At 40.4% G+C, this 21,053-nt stretch overlaps 1 protein-coding gene across 1 annotated transcript; it reads right to left on the reverse strand.

Moving 5' to 3' along the window:
* Window positions 1-3,004: 3,004 nt before the first annotated feature.
* Window positions 3,005-15,548, reverse strand: eva1ba (eva-1 homolog Ba (C. elegans)). Its single transcript, XM_053327565.1, has 4 exons — window positions 15,276-15,548; window positions 6,040-6,205; window positions 4,502-4,603; window positions 3,005-4,384 (listed from the first exon to the last, which is right to left on the reverse strand). Exons 3-4 carry the CDS (start codon window positions 4,566-4,568, stop codon window positions 3,960-3,962), a joined length of 492 nt encoding a protein of 163 aa, XP_053183540.1. The 5' UTR covers window positions 4,569-4,603; window positions 6,040-6,205; window positions 15,276-15,548; the 3' UTR covers window positions 3,005-3,959.
* Between the last annotated feature and the right edge of the window lie 5,505 nt (window positions 15,549-21,053).

Consider the following 21,053-nt stretch of genomic DNA (forward strand, 5'->3'; position numbering starts at 1 on the left):
GTGACAAAGAATAGTTTGTCTCTGTCAAAAGAAGGGCTGGACTGATGCATGACCTCATGGGAAATGACAATCCACCAGTTATTAAAAAATACCAGTTTAATATGGAGAAAATCACTATGAGGAATCACAAGGCAGTCACTTAAAGGCTGTTTTTAACTAAGGAATTATATTGTTTGTGGCATTTTAGAATTAAATCAAATGAGATAAATTTAACTATTTACAGCAGTGGTTAAATAGCATGAAGCTATAGATCAAGAAAGAATAAAGGGGTGTTTTCTGGCATCAGCCAAAACACCACAAATGATAGTCTTACCCGTGTTGCTATGTTCCTCTTTGTGGAGATCATTCCCACGCTGTGTTGTGGTTCAGACTTATGGTTTTCCCAAACTGGATTTCTGTCATGTTGATGTTCACTTAATTTTATTGATGTATTGTTTCATAGCTGCATAATTACCATAAGGCTTAAAATAGGTTGCTTCTAATTATATGTGCATCTTGACTACATCCTGCAAAATGAAAACGATGAAATTCAAAATAACGAATCGCTGGGGTCTAGTAAAACATATTTTGGATCCTATGAGGTAGACGCCATTCAAATTCACGAGGTTTATACAAATATAATTACATCTCTACTTGAAAGAGTCCACCATCAACGCCACTGATTTCTGAAAGCCTTTGACCACATGAGAGGCTTTTCCAAGACCTCAACAGAGACAACTTCAGTGTGGGCTCCATCTGAAAACAGTGCGGGCCCCAAGGCAAACCTGAACTCTGTGTGCTCCTCCAGCACATTGTGTACTTTGAGGACAACTCAGACATCTTGCGGAAGTTCTTGGCCTGCCTTCCTCTCCAACCAAAACCTTCCAACGTGCAACGCTACACCACACTCAAAAGCATAAAGGTCTAACACTAAAGTTAACAGCATCCAGGGTGAAAATGGACACATATCATACACTAACAAGCATTTAGTCCAGTTTGCCTTTTGTAAAGCTTTGCCGACATACCAACAATTCATATATTCATACATTCATGACTTGTAAATGAACTAACCACTGACTTGAGGTAATATCCAGAACAAACTTTTGCCCATTGTAGGCAATTCATCAATGTCGTTTAAGTCTTTATTGGCAGTCAAACAATATTTCAGTCAGCCAACTCACATGAAACAAATTTATTATGTGAAAGATAAACAGTATACACAGTTCATACTGGCCACCTAGGCTCTGACCATGTCACTCTCCTCGTGCATACAGTAAAGTCAGAACAGCATAGATTTGAGAGTGATAATACCCCCAAAAACCACATGACATACAGGGCACCAGCTATTGTGTGGAATCCTGCAGGACTACAAAAGGAATCTAGCGAGCACCTTCTTTGTGTGGGCTGAGCACCAGCTGCTGTGTGACTTTTACTTAGCAGAGCACCTCCAATCAGGAAATAATACCATTTTAACAAACGGAGATGGCTATTATTAAACGTTATGTGGCAGCAACATAACCACAGCAGCAGCAACACCAGTGCACATGAAAAACAGTGAAGCAAGCTCTCCTGGCATCAAGTTAAAATACCTCTAAGCTGAATATAAAGTTCCTGAAGACTGTTAACGTGGCTACCTACAGTATGTTTTATGAAACAAAAGTCATGCTGTGTTTCTCATGAACCCAGTATTGGGAAATACTGATGGTAATAGGCTGTGTGTGCGAGGACAGGGTTATCTACTGTATATATCTACCCCCTAGCCCATGTTTCAGTATGACATGAATCAAAAGCATTTTGAAAGCAAGCAAACAAGCTCAGCAAATGAAGGAAAGCAGCACCAATGCAAACATTCTATAGGCTAGTTAAAAGCAGCATAAGAGCATACAGTAGCAAGCATCATATCAACAACATAAGACTAGAAATGAGCAGTCAGCAAATATCAACATATCAAAGGAATGAACGTATGAGAGCCAACATTAGCAACCAGCATATCAACAGCACACAAGCAGAAATGATGAGCCAGCATATTGACATCTTAAAAGCAGAAATAAGCAGCCAGCAGACAAAAGACATGCCGAGAAGACAGAAGGGTCAACAGCCAAACTCACACACTAACCCACCTCTAAAGTTTGAACTTGTAGTACTGCTTTGAGGATGACCTGAAGAGGCTAAAAAGTTGAAGGAAATGTCTGGGGAGATCCAAAGTAATTAGGATTCATCCTCTGGAAACCACTGAAGTTTGTCTAAAAGGATCTGCCAATTCTGATAAGATATTTCACCAGGTAAGTGCAAACTATGGCCTGTTGGTGGCACTAAATGTAAATTCATTATCTTGGGTACTTGATTAACTGTACTAAATAAAGACATCTATATTGTCAATATAATAAATATTAATATTTCAGACCAGCTGACATTACTGTAAAACCTGGATACTAGAGTTTTGATTTATAAATAGCCTTAAAGCATTACTAAGCTCACAAGCTACTGAGCAGAGAAACATATGCACAAGTAGAAGAGACTTAGCTTGGAGAGGAGGGGGCGGTGTAGTCCCATATTGTCAACAGCAGGTGAGGATAAAACCCCGACTGTTGGCTTGACGTGGCAGCTAGTCGGCGGTATAATGGTTAACGACACAAACACTCATTTTTAATCAACAAAACTGTCCTGAAGTTATATAATTGGAGTTCTGGCCGCAGCCATCTTTAGGAAATAATACAAAGGCAGGAGCAGGAGACAGGTTAAAAGTCCCGCCTTTACATTGAGGGTGCGCTTGATTTAAGTTGCAACATGTGCCGACTGCAACACATCTACCTGAACCAACTTCCACAATTTTCAGTGTTTTTTTTTCTTTACTTAAAGCTGTCCATGCATTATTTTTGTTATCATGGCATCTTTTACAACCCTATAATGTCAGACTCCACCAGAGCATATACAGTATATATATAGCCTATACATATATATATATATATATATATATATAAACCCACATTTACTGTCACAAGGGGACTGTTTTGGTTCCCAGAAATTTTTATTATAAAACTGTATTTATTTAACCTTCTAAGGCACATACGTGAGACACTGAGCAGGAAAAACAACTTACAAAGGCTAACCTTTTCCATTAATCATGCTGGCAAAATTAGGCTGTCTCATTCAAAAAAAAACCCAAAAAACTCTAGATATAAATCCATGGCCCGAAGGTACGGAGAAGAAGAGCTTAGTTGAATATTTGTCTGACATTTGAGCATTATGAAGAGAAACAACAGTGAATTATTCCAGCTTAATACTTTAATTTTGTCATTTCCTTTGGTGGAATTATCCCTGAAAACACAGACATGGTGTAATATAGCCTACTCATAAATTAAGACTTAATTGTCTTTACACTGTAATCTGACCGTCTAAATTGATTGATATGTTCTTGCTAAGACAGTCTAATTTCCTTTGAGAGGTCTCCTGAGGGTGTTTTCTTGGAGACATTTCAAGAGTAGTTTTGTATTTTCGTCATTAACTCACCATTCATAAGGAGAAATGTCCTCATTCACACAAATGATCTTCATTGCAACATACAGTACATACATTGTCCTTATTTATACTTTCATTTTTTTAGTCACTACATACCTAGTGTGCATTTTTGTCATTAAGCGCCATACATTTCAATAGACCAGTTACTTCAAGTGTCCATCAGCTCCCACATTCATACTGCATTGTTTTCATATGGATTCATTAGTCTTTAAGACACCTTGTGGATTAATAGAATGTAGTCAGTCAAAAAAAAAACATTGCTACATAGGAAGTGCAATATCACATAGTTCAGCTCTGTCAGAACCAAGTATATCAAATGTGGCACATCACTGTCTGCCTGTTAAGGTGATGTTGCATTGTCTCTGACACAGGCTTTCAAGTCTTAAAGGCTTCAGGGACTCTGGGCCCACCAACAGGTCTCTGCTTCTCTTTCACAGAGCTCCCTTGTCGCCTCATGTATCTTAGTAGTAATGCACTCTTCCAATAGTCCCTGTTCCTGACCCGAGGATATCAGGCTGGCCGTTCCTCCAAATCTCACGTATGATACGTTCCCTCTCCTCCAGTCGCTGTGCTCGCTCCAGCTCTTCAGCAGAGGTAAATACGTTCACGCTCAGTGTCCCATCTGCTAGGCTGGTGTGGTTACCAACAGGGATTTCAGTGCTGGGCAAAGGGATAGGTGCTTCTACATCCTCCCCTTCATCATCTTCTTCATCCTCACTCTCCTCGTCCTCCTCACTGATGTCTTTTAACTGTTTTTTCTCAGGCGTGGAGGGGGCAATGTTGGTCCGTGGCTTGCAGGAGATGCGGATGACCAGGAGGCAGAGTGTCAGCACCAGGCCGAAACACACTCCAAGCACAAAATAAAGACCAAAGCTCTCCGGGTTTGCTAAAGACAGGATACAGAAAATAGTTTTTTATATATTTATTTCTTTTAAACAACAAAACTCTCATGATGAACACAGGTTGATGTAGGTATCGTGCGGGGTTTTAGAAGGTGATTTACCTTTGATGTGTGCATATGCAGCTATGCTGTTGCTCAGGAGGTCCATTTCTTTTTTCTTGACATCCATGGTGATTTTGACTTTACTTTCTTCACACCTGAAAAACAAGAAATCACATGGAATACTATATTAAATCTGACCTCGGCATATATAGACACCCAATCATTGCTCTTTCAGGTGCTAAACATCTTTCTCAAACACTCTTCCACCAGTGTAACATTCTGTGCAGCACATTGATGTCAAACACACTGACCACAGCCCTTCTTCATATGCCTACGGGTGGGTGTGATGAGGCCTCCAAGTGTCAAACAAAAGCTCCTCTGTGCCCTCTTTAAGTACTGGCTTCATCTGGGATCATCATAATGCGTTTGGCACATGGCAATCTGCCACTGCCTTTCTTTCTGAACCATGACAGCCCTATGTAAAAGAGGTCAAGAGTCAATTTTCCAAGTAGTCACAATGGACTCCTTCCTATCTGATGGGAATCCCAGACCAATTTGTGAGGTTCAGAGGAGAAGGCGAGTGTGCTGTTGACTTATTTGTATTGTTTAGACATTGTGTCCTTGACATTTAAGCTACGCTTCTGGCACCCTGCCAGTCTGAGGGACTCTTTTGTTCCCAAGGAAGTCTTTCTTAAAGTAAAACATCTTGGAGTCTTGCGCCACATGAGATACAGTTTATGTTCATAAAATGTTGCAGCCTGTTTTTTGATTCCAACTATTATCTGTATCCAGTCCTCTTAATGCTACCTCCTCACTCAGTAGCTTTTGTCCTCAAGAGAGACAAGCTGCTTAACATCTGAGAGAAAACATTTATTGGATCTGCTTGCAGTGAACACCACACAAAGGTCATGTTGTTTTTTTCTTTCTGTATTTTCTACCTTAACCTTCCCCAGCTCCCCTTCTCCTCAACCCTGTAACCGTTTCCTGCTGACTCTGGCTTTTCTCCTCTGCTTTGCCATTTTGTCAACAATTCCCACCTCACTAGGCTTGATGACATCATGGTGTTACACCATTAGACAAATAACAGTGTTGATGAAACATAAAAGGAACAAGTTAAAAATAACTACAAGTGTCTTTAATCCTTCCAGCTTATATTAGCACCATTCCCCTAAAACATATGCTTCGTGTTGTGACCGGCTGTGGAAAAAAAACTCCCAGTGTTCTTGAGAAATGATGACGAACTCTGAAGCCGTACCCCTCTAACCTGTGTACACTGCTCTCTAAGTTGAACCATATGTCACTGCGCCTACACATGGATCATATGGATGTCCTCAAATTGTACAAACCACATGTTTATGTTTGCATTTACCTCCATATTGTGCCCACTGATGACCTCAATGCCTGAGCTCTATCATGATGTGAATACCTCAGTGATTTATGCAGCATTTGTGTTTATTTGTTGATGCAACTTTTTGTAAAATTCAAGCATAAAACCACACATGTAAACCATATGTAATGTGGTCCACTAATGAACTTGAAAACACACCATTCTCCTGTAAAAGCAGAAGTAAACAGAAAGTAGTTAAAGTATAGAACTTACCACAAAATGAAACTTTGAAGCAAGTCCTCAGTCCCAGCTCATAGTGTAACGAGAAGTTAGAGAATGGATGTGAAATGATCAAGCTTTACTCTCCGTTTCTCCCTTGCTGTTGGATCTGGGCCTGCAATCTTTGGTCCTCAGGCTAAACAGTTCATTTGGCCACCCTGAGACAAGAGCAAACACACACATACAGACGTCAAGCTACATTAGATCTAAACTCACTGAGGCATCTGCAAATGCAAACAACGACAGGCCTATTGCAGAAGACACAGTCCAGCAAGAGACCAGAAGCAGTGTTTTCATTCTACAGAAGGTTTACTGTGCTGTCTCGAATCCACAAAGGTTAAAATGCACAGAGGCTGCACAATCACAGGAATATCCAGGCAAAGCAAACATATTTTGATAGTCATGCTGAAATCTTTGCTAAGCAACCAGTATATCCTTGGTGTTAGTTTTTGGCTTGTGTACTTGGTCAAAATTGTAATTCCAAGTTAGACTTTTTTTTTCTTTGAAACCTTCATTAATGCTTTTCAGGGGTTGTACATTTTCGCTTCTGACTGACATTATATTTACTGTCTTGATTGGTGTAATATCTATAATTTGTATCACTTCAAAGACCAGTTGCAGGACCAACATTGCCAGTTGTTGCATAGTCTCATACATGATTTAAGAAGTCCCTACATCATCACATTATGAATTGCTGTGGTTACAGGACTGCACAAGTTATGACAATCTGGCCAACATCAACTGTGAGTATTTAAGTTTGAAGGTTATACAGTAACACTTTTCAGTCAGTATTGCACCATAGAAGTTGACAGTGTGTCTGCATGAAACACTGGCTCTTGCAAGTCAGCTGCTATCATTGGAAACACCCACCCAGAGATTCAGATGCTGTTGTCACAGAAATGTCCAAAAGGTTTTATCCTCATTTAATAATTGAAAATATGAATGGCTACAGTAACATATGTTATACTTTCTTACATAAAATGAGAGTAAAAAAATTCAGTTTGATTCTAAAATAATGGTCTCTATTGCTGGAGGGATGCACAATAAGGGGAAAAACACATTCCAACTTATAATGCGGAAATATGATATTTTCCTTACACCAAAGTCCGCTCACATCACTTTAAGCTTAAACCACAACAATCTGTTCGAAACCCTGTAACAAAAGCTGCAGAATCACTTTTCTTTACTCAATAAAAGCCCTATAACTTGCTGGGGGTTACTTTACATGCCGGTGGGGGATCAAGGGCTATGAGAAATGCTGAGCTGTGAGGTTTTCTAGCTTGTACGCCTGTTTAGGAAAAAGCTCCTCTGCCAGCTACAGTTGGTTTAGCAGAGCCTGTGTGCTTTCCAGGGCAGATTTTGATCTTGCTGACTCTTGGCAGATCCTATGTACACTGCACAGCGCCTGACTAAGGCAGCGCTTGGGGGCGAAGTGACAGAGCGGTCACTATGGCAACATGCTTTCCAGGCCACCCCCTCAGTCCCCATGGGAGCGAGACGATGGGCCTTTTGTTTCTGCTCCTCACCATGAGGATGGCCCTACGCGTTGTCTTCCTGTCGAGCTTCCTTCCTTTCTTTTCAATTATGAACAAGTCCATCTCCTAGCTCCCGCAGGGCCTAATCCCTCCTTACTAATAGAATCTATTCATCACTATCCAAGCAGAGCTGAAGAACACGGTCTTTCAATGAGATATTTTGTTTTTGTCTCAAGGGTAATAAAGTGAACAGCTCAAATGACTGCAGCTCTTCAAGCCAAGGTCAAAGCTAATGACTAGACACCTACAGTACAGTAACTGGCCTCTTCTCATACTGGAATGCGGCAAACCTGTGCTTCATCAGGACTCAGGCATTTGTTACTGGTGGTTAATGACAACTGGAGACCTGTTTAAAGCCTATCTAAACACTAATTATCCGGCCCTGTTGTTTTGTTGTGTTTTTGTGTTACCCCAAGAAGGAAATTATTAACAGACCTCCTCTCCCTTGTACTACCCTATGACTCAGTCATTTTCTTCAAGTGACCCAATTTGCTTTTCTGTTACAGATGTTGCCCTTCCCCACAGCCTTGAAAATGAGCCCTTCATTATAACAACATTATTTTTATTCAAACCTATAGTTGCATTATAAACATAGACTATAAACTGCCTGGTAAACCATAATCCATGCATATAAAACAAGCTCCTGACATAATCAAACACTGACACTAACCATGACTCATGACTGCTGAACAAAACAAACCAAACTTCAAATGATTCTTTGTGATTTTGTCACTTTGGCTAGGACCAGGGTAGTCCTGCACTTTGGCAAAAATCAATCAGTCAAACAAACAAAGCCTTGTACTCCTCGCACTTTAAACTTTGGAGAGCGCTTGTCTGGTGGGAGCATTCACACCCTCTGTTCTGCGATAGTAGTGAGGATATCTCAAGAAACAGGATGTGTTAGGACTGGTCACATATGGGTTTTTAATAAAAGCTTTCCTCTGCCTTTTGATATTTTTATTTACAGAGTGGAATGCATGACACTAAAGATATAAGATATCATGAAATTGTCCAATGATCCAGCCAAACATGCCACAGTACATGTCTTTTTGCTGTCTGGCCTCCTGTGACCTTAATGTTAGTGCTATTTTTTGTCTATTCTATCTTATCATTTGCTCTTTCCTGCCCTCATATCCTGAGGTGAAACACTCACAGGCATCCCTTTCCTGAGTCCCCACATGTTGCTGACTTATATAAATAATCATAGAATCCATCCTGATGTGGCTTAAATAGTGTGGGAAAGGAACCAATAGAGATATCTACATCTCATTTTAAATCAGTTAAATACAATTAAATACCACCGACAAATATGAAAAGTAACAACTAGCTCAACAAATTCTTCCCAGAATCTGGCAGTGAGTGAGTTATTTCTGTAAGGTAAAAGTAGAAAATGTCCTCTGCCAGCGTAAACACAATATGATGTGGTGTTGTGGCCTGGAAAGAGGTCAAGCACTATTTCTAACTGGGTATTGTTTGCTTTGGTTTGGATGAAGGAGCTGAGTGGTAGTGTAATATTTTTGTTGTCATCCACTCTGTGATAACCACAATGGCCCTTCCTTCCCACTAAGGTTTGTCCCTTTCCGCAGGGACAGTCTTAGAACAACGTCTTCCTTCTGCATCATTTCCAGTGTCTAAGACAGAGCTGTCTACTGTACACAAATGTCAACTGGGTGATTGATCGGCTCCTAACGGGGGCAGACCTCCAAAGTAAGTTCGTCACAGGGTAGAAGCCCTTTTCCCTAGATACTTCATCAGCAATACTTGTTTCATAACCCATCCAACCATCCACAATACTCCCATTCCACTATGAAGAAATCAAAGTCATAACCCCTCAGTGGAATTTATGCAGGGAGTTAAGCCACATTTGATTTATAAACAGAAGATGAAAAGGTCAGATTACACAAGGGAGCAAGTCAGTGTTATTTCCTCATTGTAATGACACACGCCGAACCGCAGAGGGAAAGAAATATTTTTAATACCAAGAATGGCTGTGCAGTCGAAACAATTCTTGGCACAACAGATGGTGTTTCTGCGGTTCGGCTGGAACAAAGCTTCTCAGAATGAGAGTGCATGGTCAGATTTGAATTTAATCACATTTCATTGTTTTTCAACTCCCAGGTCCACACACATGCTGTGTTTCTCTTCCTCTCCAGCGGGGGAGATCATAGAAGCTATCGTTAGAATATATAGCATCTTGTGTTTTGATTACGTTCATTAAAATGTTCCCGCTTTGATTGTGTGGCTGCTACTGAAGAAAAGAAATCAGTTTGGACTTAATGATGCACCGCGTTACACAAACAAATATTTTATTAACTATTTTCAGCTTGTGGAGCAGATTTTGAAACTCACTATGTAAATAAATATACTGAGCTTGATCTTGGCTCAGTCATTCTCTCACTCACAGTAGCTGTTGAAAGGTTAACGCTTACCTAAGGGCTGCCAAGGAATCTGAAACTGTATCACAAAAATATCTGCTGGATGTCTCTTCAAGACATTTATCACACACCTGTAATCAAGCCAGAAAATAGACTCCAAGTTTTAAAACATAATGGAACTTCAAGCTCTCCCCAAAACAGCAGAGGTACAGGCAATTACTTTCCACCCGGTAAACAGAAACACTGTCCAAACCACGATATCTGTTCACAGTGTCTGTAAAAGTATTCATGAAGGTCCACAGGGTGAAGGTAATTTCTTGTGAACACCACAGTGAACTTTTATTCACATCAAAGAAGGAAAAGTAAAGGACATTTCTGCAGAAAGTTGGAGTCCATTTCATTCTAGTTCCTATTGACATGAAGATCTCAGAGGTTTCAAGCTGTGCTAACTGTTAGTGCTGCTTCCTCCTTGTCATGGCCTGCCAGAGTATCTGACTGCGATAAAGGGTTGTTGCATTTGGAAACAGGACAGGTATGTGGTTTCCTTCAGGACAAAGACATGGACAGACATCATTTTATGGTTTGGGTTAGGCTTCTTTTGTGCTGGATCAATGAAATACTCTATTTAGGATGCGTTGAACTAAAACAGAAACGGTCAGAACAAATCATACACCATGTCAAGGGGTAGACAGGATGAGAAGCTAGACGCAATAGGGAGATTGTAAAGTACCTGAAGAGATACAGAAGCTACAGAAAATGTATTTACAGGTAGCGCACAGGTATCCATATTTCCTGATGTGTGTTGAATACTGTGTTTGAGCTCTCTTACACATTTTCATTACTTTCATGCTGTCAAAAAAACACACCTGAGGCAGCATAGATGGGCCAGTGATGCTGACATTAAATAATCCTGATGATATAATCCCAACTCAATCCTAATCCTCTGTGCAGGTAAAACATTAAGACATTTGAAGTCATAATTGACTTTATTTTGAACTACATTGTCCTGCCAGCTGCAAAGACAAACAGTTCCAGTGGATACAACTCAGAACTTGCCCAATTTTTATTGAGTTTCCTCTTGAGTGGGCCTAAGGTGGAAATAAATTAAGATCTAAACCTGTGTTGTTTGTGCAGCATTCAAACGCCAACATTTTTGTTCCATTACACGATTCAAATCTTATCCCAACTTCTTGAATATGTTGTAGTGTTTGATATATCGAGCTGAAAGAAAGCTTTGTGTTATTTTCATGGGTTGATGTATTTGGCTTTGGGCATGTACTTTATTTGACATAGACTCAATGAACAACAGCTTTGCTTTCAAGGGCAAAAATCTGTCCAAGTAAACACAGAACTGAGCCAGTCAGGCATTGTTGAGTGTGTATTATTTGACTTTAGACACTTTTCAAGAAGAGCTATAAATTCAACATGACTAGGTATGCCAATGTGACGCCAGCTTGGTTCAGAGTAACTACATCTCTTGTCCGAATGAATCCCTGTGTATCCTCCTGTCATAAAAAGTGAACCACAGTGCACTGCTTGTACTACGAAGAGCATGTTCTGTGGGGCATGGCAGGTAATAGGAGGGTAATGGAGATATGGGACTGAGCTGGGGGTTAGGGCAAGTGGTTAATAGCACCCAGATGTGTCCCTGATGTGAGGCAGAGCCAGAATGCTTTGCTATGTAAATCAAGGAGATATCCCTTGTACCATCTTCATACTGATGTTATCACGATATCAGTCAAGCAAATCAAACAGTGCTCATGGCAGTAGGAAGCATTGGAACCACAGCTGTGTGCATGCTTGTTGATGGAGTTTGTGTGCGTATGTGTGTGTTTGTACAGTATTCTGAATGTGTGTGTTGACAGTAAATGCTTGGCTCTGTGTGTTTCTGAATGTTGAATTTGATATACATGAACATTTCTCTCTGTTTCTCTCTAAAGTGCAGCAGGCTTTAGATCATCCCAAACTCCAAGCTCCAAAAATAGAGCCATGATCTCACTCCTTTCATCGATCTGGGCCACCATCCAGCAGCACGCCAACACCACATACTGTATCAATTACATGGACCCTACAGATTACGCTTTGACACAAAACACGTGTATGCCCTCTCCATGATTAGGTCTGTAGCATTAGCTGCATATGCTCATGAACATGGCGCAGCTCCATGAGATTTAGTTGTTTCAGAATTGTTGTTGTGACAGCGGGTTTGAGTAGTAAAACTGAAGGCTGTCTGTAGGTTTTTCAAGAGTACTTCAACAAACCTCTACTAGTGACCAGTAGCAATCACAAAAACATCATCTGTGTTGTTATTGGTCAAGCGGCCATTTCAATTACAGTGGTGTCATATTTTTGTAATAGAGATGAGTAAGTACAGTAAGCTCCTCAGAGTACTGATCTAACATAAATGTCTACTAGAATTATATTTGATCATAATAATGTTGGTCAATAATGGTTGCGTTCGCTTGTTGGGGTGTGTTACAACCATCGCGTTATCATTGATATTATCATCTGTGTTATCATGTTATAAATGTTTGTTTTGTTAGTATGATATATTAGCAAATTTTTGGTTATTCTTATGGCTCTTGGCAGTACTATTAATTACCACCTCTAGACAGTGATTGCCTTAGTGAAATGTTAAATTTCATAAATAGTTACACATCACATAGGGAGAACTGAGACTTTCAGTTGTCCATCTTACCGCCTGCTTACTGAAAAAAACTACATTCTGCAGTCTGTTTTTCCAGTGACCAATATTCCAACAGTCGTTAAACTAAATAAAAGACCACACCTTTATATTGCTGTGTGTGTGTGTGTGTGTGTGTGTGTGTGTGTGTGGGTGGGGGTGTGTGTGTGTGGGTGGGTGGGTGTGTTCAAGATAGCTTATAAGTACCCCACTGGATTTAACATGTCAAACATTTACCTGAGCTTTAACAGAAGGGTGTCTGGCCCAGTGAAGCTCCTACTAGAAAAGCAATAAACCCTGAGCCATCAGTGGTGAATGGGAGCTTTGCTAAATGCAGTTTTTGAGACACATCATTCATCAAACTCGTGTTTCTCAATGACTCTAAAATATACTCTTGGTAACTTAATGTGAGTGAGATTAGAGCCTCTAGTAAGCAGAACATAACTACTTGTCATTTATATTTTATAAAGAATCACTTTTAAAGGTGCAGTCCATAATTCGTTCCCACTATATTCATAGTGTTTTGTACCATTTGCTGACTATAATATGATATATAATGTGAGGGACTGGAAAAGGCATTAACAAAAAACAGTTGTAGTTGTATGTAGTTTAAAAGTCAAACTAATTGTTAATGTTGTAAGTAAATGGATGTAAGTTTCATTTTTCTGTGCACAGCAGCCTTTAGCCACAGAGCAGGGTTTGAGCAGCAGCAATAGTAAATCACCAACAGTAATAATTAGATGAAGAGAAACTGTTATAATTTGAACCTAGCTCTGTCATGGGAATGTGTGTAGTTTGTATCCAAAACATCAGCTGGCCTGATTTTCCATTATCATGGTGTTTCAACTTGTCATTCATTAATTCTCTCTGAGGGATATTTGCTTGGCCTTTTCAGCTAGATTACCCCTCTGTATTGTGACAGTGAGACCCTGGTGATCACCCATAAAAACAAATCAAAATCATTCATCAGTTACTGCCTCTTAAAGTGTGAGATAGACAAAAATTTTACTTTTTTTTCTGCTGAAGCTCAGAGTTTATAAATGTGTCAAAGGTCAAGACTGCAAGCAATGCCATAGTGTGTCAGTCTTGGAGATCTTGGAAAAATTAGCAAAAAGTGATAACAGAACTGCATCATGAAATTAATTGAATGTATGTATTTTCAAGGGACTTTTTTGTGTGACACTGTAACACTGTTAAACAAGTATGCACATTTGTGGAGTGGCTATTCTTTGAAATCTTTAAAAGCATGTTTTGTCTTTTCTCTTGCACAGGGTTGAGTTTATATATCATCATTGTGTTATACTTTCTCCATGGGGTTCTTTTCTCTTGACCTATTCCAACTTTCTGTATACTGAAACCTTTTGTATCTCACCCACAAACAGATTGGTACCATGGGAGTTGAGACAGGCAGTTCAAATCAGGGATTGACCTGTGTCCTTTAAGTAAATAGAGTAAGTTAACAACCATCCTCAAGACAGATAAGACAAGCCGACTGATAAGTGGGTCAGGGGGGGTTTTTTGGAAAAAGGAAAGTCTGTTGGCATGAATAACTTGGAGAGGTCATACAAAAGTCAACTCTTCCCAGCTGGGCTTGAAGAGGTTAGTTAGCTAAACATTCACACTCGTCCTATGGAGGGTTATCTGATTGACTGGAAGAGGCACAACTAAAGTGCAACCAGCCCACTCAGATAGTGTAAATTAAAGGAGACCCCTGAGAATAACCCAGCCCAGTCCAGCCCCCACCCATCACCTCCCTCCTCCTTCACCTCGCTTTCTCCTCTCTCCCCTGATAAGAGGTGCTAACCACAAACGTCCAGTGGAGAGAGAGCTATGGGAGATGAAGCATATGGTTAACTGCTGCATGACACATTAAAAAAAATGGGAACAGCTGAAAAAGAAATAAGGCCATATGTACCATGTGTACACTTTTCATGCCTCCTTTTAAACTCCTGTGACATCTCTCACCTCAGTGCTCTCTGACTGTAATACACCTGCTCATTTTGGGTTAATGTAAAATGCAAAAAGCGACAGGATGTTTGCTTTGATGGTAACAAGGTGATAACTAATTCATCATCACAAGGTTAGCCAATAATGTGCAGCTGCACAGGAAAGCCATACCCAGGCTCTCCTGTCCTGTCTCTGCTGTAAGTGCTGCATCAGCTCCTCTTTGGCACTCTTTGTCAAAAACACATATATTTAGCAGGACTAATGAACTGACACAGTTGGGAGGAACATGATATTTAGTCCAGGACTGATAATGACAGTGAAAGTGAGCATCAGTGGCTAAAAGTGTTACTCTGTTAACTTACAAAACTAACACTTTTTAACCAAAGTCTATCAAAATATAACCAATCAGACAAGAATCTAGTGTTTCATGTAAAATGAAACTCGCTACCCCTGATGCAGTGACAGAGACCAGACATCCAACTTACAGCACTTGGAAGTTTTGCCAAACACATGTACATCTAAACAAGCCGATCAAACTGAAGTTTTAGTTCACAAGAGCTACATGAAAACTAACAGAAAACAACATGCAGTTATACTGTGTTATTGTCAAGTACAGTGACAGAGAAGTTGCTGTTCCCTGGAGTTTCCATGGCACTGTCCATACACTGAAATAAATGATCAAACTCACCGGTGTGTGGTGACAAAAAAAGTCCCTCTGAAACTGTTCAGTTCACACAGAGACCTTCAGGCTAACTGCAAGTCTGAGGCGTCTTTCCCTCCAAATTTTGGAAAAAAAACGGCATCACAAACAAGCAGTCCTGTCTGTTTAGTTGGTTCCCTGTTGCTGCTGTGGTCAAGTCCTGAAGAGCGTGTGTGCCTGCCTGAGCATGTGTGCGTGTGTGTACGGAGTCTAGGGAAGAGGTGGTAACTTCCTCTCAAAGTTGGAGACGGAGTGAGTAACAGAGTTTTCTCTCTCCCGTTTCCAGTCCACAAGAAGCAGGAAAAGCTGTCATACTATCCCCCCTTTTCAGATGGAAAAAAAAGAGGAACAGCCTAAAAAGGGCAAGCTTGGGGAAGGGGTGGGGGTACGGGTGGAGGGTTTTCCCTCTGTTGTTAAGGAAACAGGGAGAAAGCAACTCCAGGCAAATTAGCCAAGTTTTTCCATGCACAGTTCAGTGTGACAGGAAAACAACAACAACACTGTGTACAGCATGTAGAACTGCTAATTTAGAGCTGTGCATGTTTCTACCAGTGATTTGCTTTATAGAACATTGCTTTTTGAACTTTATAGTCAGTTTAGAGCTACATTCACAGTACATTCATTTCAGTTCTGTTGGGTGTGGTGGAAAGAACATCTGAGTTATTTAAAGTAATGAAACCTATTTTTCCTCTTTGTGATGATTTTCATGGGCCTGTACATCATGCCACATATTCAACATGCAGTCTCATGTGTGTTCATGCAATATAGACCAAATCATTTTGTACTGTGAGAAAAAGTGTGATAAGAACCATCCAGAATGTCTGAAGTTGCAGATTGATTTCATCTCATTAGTGTCTTATAAGTGTCTTATGCTGCCATAATGCTTACAATATGATGAAGAATTTTCCTCCCTTTACATTCCAAATTTATCATAAATTCATAAATTTCACAAGCATTTGCAAGTTAATACCACAGTGACGTTAATAGCAGGTCTACAGTGTGCAGCTATAATGAGATGGTTAATATAGTTTTGCTGAAAGCAACCTCACACAAAGCATAGTAAACATGTAATTGCAATAATATGTCAGCTCCCATGCTGAAGGAGTTGACATGCTAACTGCTAACAGCTGTGAGCGACATGAGAAAAAAAAAGTCTTCTAATACATGCTTCAATGATCACTGACAATAATTCAGGATGCTGCATGTTGCACATGTTCACAGAACCAGCTTTATTGCTAACATTTCCTCAACTATAAGAGCTTTCTACCATCTCAGTGGGCTCAGTTGTAAATCTTTGCGGCCACCAGGCTCAGTCTTGACCAAATTTTATTGAAGCCAAATGCTCTGGAGGGCATAGTGCCATTTTTCATTAGCACTACCTCTACTCTTCATGGGAAAAAAAATAAGGAAGAAAAGCTGAGAGCAGTCAAATCAAGAGTTCATTTTATTCTTCCAAAGGGTCATCATTCGAGCAGTGCTGTTATTGTGCTACACCCTGCTGGGGCTTGAAAGAAGATCTTGGTCTCTATCCCGCATATTCTCACTTGCTAACCTGAGCAGCCTGCCCATGAAGGGTTAGAAGAAAGACTCACTTCAGCTGTCAATCAAACATCCTCGACGTGCTTTATGCTCAAATTTCTGCTTTTAACTCTAGCCTCATAAAAAAAATCCTGGATGCAAACAAGAATATAATATTGCTCTCTGTCAACTCAACAATCGATGATGAGGAGGTGTAGAGGCTGGGAGTTCGGGAAAAGAAAACAGTCCCTCTGCTCTGTGCCAGGATTTAGATGTTTTTTTTCTGAGCTGCATCAGTGATCACATTCCTGCCTGGATCTCCTCATGGCTGGCAGATGTCCACCTGTCCCTGGGGCTGATTTATACTCCAGCATTTGGTTGGTCGGAGGAGGGTGGATAAGTTTGGGGCAGGCGAACAGAGTCGAGCACAGGAAGGAAGAAAAGGAGAAGAAAGAAACTGCAAGCAAAAGGAGAGGAGGTGAAAATGAGGCTTAAAGAGAAATGAGAGCAGTCTAATTACAAGGCACCTACTGTATGGCCGTCAAGTCAGACTTTTCCTGGATCATGTCAGACAAACCCAAGCGTGCAGTGTGGCGCTCACAGTATACAATGATAAGCTGTTGTGGAGGCGGAAATGAGAAGGGATATGTGGCTGATGACTGCAGAGAGTCTGTCTGCAGGTGGGACAGGATGATGGAGAAGATGAAAAAGGGGGGGGGGGGGGTGTGGCAGGCAGATTTAAACAAGATAGCACTCGTTCACAAAGCTCTCTGCCGGGGTGAAGCGAGGCGATACGTTCCAAACAGTTTTCACAGGAACAAAAGATAACTACTGTCTTTAAACCTAGATTAATATTTGCAGTGCATTTCATTAGAGAGTCACTTCACTCAATCATTTTCTAAAGGTTACCACACAGAGCCTTTGTTGGTGATGTGCTCTGCTGGGAGTCTGTGTGAATGAACATTGCATGGAAAACCCTAATGAAAGGCTGGGTTTTGTCTGGGAAAGACACATCACAAAGCAAAGAAAAACAAAGAAAAGAAACACTTATGTTGTTTGCACTGTAGACAGCCTCAACCTTAACAAACACAGCACAATCCATTTGGAGGAAAGCAGTAATTTTTTGCTCTCAAGAAAAGCAATAATCTGATAATTGTCATGAAAACATAATAATTAAGGATTTGTCTTCCTTTTACAACCTTAGGAAAAATCCCCACCTCTGATAGATGACTCATCTGTACTGAAATTAATATCCTAGGAGGGCTCCCTGAGAGAATTTGCATAGTTCTTTCTAAAATAAAAACCATGCAGTATTATCAAACTACAAACACATGTTGCTAGGAGATTTAGCTCTTATTGAAAACGAAATCATGAAAAAAATATCCTGACAGAACAAGTGAAGGCAAAATAATAGTTTCTTTGTCATCTTCTTGTGTGCTATCATCAAGCTTGTCAAGGTACAAACATCCTGGCATTCACAAAGTGTTCATTAAAACTTCTTTGGCAAACCTGTGGATGGATTTAGTCTAGGTCTGTACCTTCAGGTACTCTCCACACCTTCTTTCCAGTGCATGAAAACACATGTCTCTGTCTTTGGCCTCAGTGCCCCTGACATAAAAAGTGCACTGGAGGCATCTGCCAGCAGTACCTTCTTTATGAGACAGATGGGATCCCAGGGCAGGGAGCTCCTGTTTTGTGATCATAAGTCTGATCTCCTTCCTGCTGTGACTTTCCACTCCACCAGCATGCATGAATAAATCTCATGCACATATGTAGGCACATAGAAACACTTCACTGTTCCACACATAATGCAGATATGTACAGATCCATCATCTTGGCCATAAAGAGTCCGCTTATATAGAAATTCAAAAACAATAATCTTTTGTTCTGTTTGCTCAGGTTTGGCGATATAGATCCCTGAAACCACTACATTACAGAGGTGAATAATTATCACTGTTAAGACTTGCAAATTTGCTATTTGTCAACATTGCAGCATTTCTATTGATCTTTCTGCACAATCTCACAATTTTCATACTATAACTGTATATTATCTAAACTAATGGGGACATCGTTTCTACATTTTGTTGCTTCTGTATTTTTATAATATGTACAGTGTATCATACTGAACCATATGTAAGCTTTTGGAAACATGTCAAGAAAAAGGGTGTAATACCTCCCTTCCGGCACACCCATGCAGTGTGCAGAATAGAAAGGAGATTGAGAGAGAGGTCTGTTTGGTATTAGGCGGGAAGCCCGGGACAGGAAATGGCCCTTGGTTGCACAGAGGGACTGAGGCAGTCCATCCACAGAGCAGGGCAGAAGTCCCACCACCACCAAGGCTAAGGATAGGCTAACCCCTGCATCCTAGCCCCTCTCTCTGTCACTCAGCGCAAAGGGCCTGACAGAGATTAAACAAGCAGAGGAGGAACACGGGGATTGCAAAACTTCAGGAGAAGTTTAGGGGTGAGATTACGTAAACATCTCAACACCTTGGCAGCTCCATGTGGCTCTCAGTGCCTCATAGTTTATCTTCCTCCATAACCTCTCTCCAAATCTTCCACTCTCTTTCTCCACACGTCTTGACTGTGAGTTGCCAAAAGCCACGAGGATCCAAGCACATTAACTGAACCTTTCACATTCTTCCTGCTCAGTTTATCATGATGATGACCCCAGTGTCAAGTTAGCTGCTTGTACATGAAACTGAAAGACTGAAGTTTAATTAAATAGAGTGCACTGGAGGAGCAGATGATGTTTTCAGTCTTTTGCTTTTTACCATTTGCTGATAATGTAGGACGTATTCTATAATTGCAAGTGTCAGACAGTTTCTAGCCATTAGCAGCATGACAATGTTAGCAGGTCCACTGCTTTGGTCCTTTTGGATGGTTTCCAATAAAACTTTGTACAGTCTTTCATTGTCTCCAAAGGATGACTCCTACAGACTTATAACGTCACCATGACATTGACATTTTGTCATTCACAGTAAAATGTCCCAATATCTTTGAGAAGGACTGTCATGCAGTTTAATGCACACGTTCATGTTCTTTGATAACTTTGGTTTAGGACAGAGTACCTTCAAAATTTATGACATTATCATCCTCAGATGTTCTCTGTGTTTAGTGCTACCTTACATGTTAGCTATCTTTAACATACTAACAGGCTAATAGCATAATGATGACAGGATTATAATTATAAATTATACATACTCATACTCATGTAATGACTGGAAGTGTTACACATTCTACATACAAACAGTTTCTATTGGGAGTTGGGAGTAAAGCATTTACCAAAATTATTTTGTTGTTTTTTTTCTTTTCCCCCTGACACCACCTTTGGGCCAAGATATCACATGTAAATTTAGATGTAAAACCTATGTTGGAATCAACTTTTATCTGTCTCACTATTTGGTTTTCTTTATATTCTGCACAGTCTTACAGACTGTTTGTCTTGTTAAATGTCATGGAACATAAATGCTACTCAGCAACATGACATAAGTGCATTTGTGGATTCAGCAGAGGACTTTCCCACTTAAACAAACTGCTGAAGTTGTGCACATCTGAACAACATTACAAAGACCATGCAGGAGGCCACAACCTTCCTTTGCATATTTAAGAATGGCTCTTTGTGTGAACTATATGCATTACATTAGTGTGTGTTATAATACACTTCTCTGTGTGTGGAAACTATGTGACTGGCCAACTTCCTTGACAGCTTTGAAGTGTTGGATATAGAGGATATAGTGGTAAAGCCCTGTAGTGGATTCCTCCACTCCTATTAAGTCACGGTCTGCCCAGAGCACACACATACACACATGCACAGAGTCACATCCAGCGGAGAGAATAATGGTCAGCTGCAGTCCGAGATAATGAATAATTATTTCCACTTCTCTCCATTTCTACCAGCAGCACCACTCCTAGCAACACCAAAAATCCCCTTCTGTTTACACATAGGGCATAATGATGGGCTTTCTTTACAGGGAACTGTAAAAGATGGTAAGTATATACCCCAAAATAAGCATGAACAATGTTGCACTGTGTTTATGGCTTCCTTCATAAATTTGCTGAAGCTCGATTGGTGAAACTCAGTCACTGAAGCACTAGTTTCTATTTTGAGAGGGAGAGTGAAAACATTGGAGCGGTTGGAATTCCATTAGTTATACTGTTTTTGCACACATTATAACAGAAGACCATTATGTCAAAAATGAGATGAAAGGATGAATCTCTGCATGTCTCATGGTCGCGCAACATGACA

This window comes from Scomber japonicus, chromosome 10 (assembly GCF_027409825.1).
Source record: "Scomber japonicus isolate fScoJap1 chromosome 10, fScoJap1.pri, whole genome shotgun sequence".
Classification (NCBI taxonomy): Eukaryota; Metazoa; Chordata; class Actinopteri; order Scombriformes; family Scombridae; genus Scomber; species Scomber japonicus.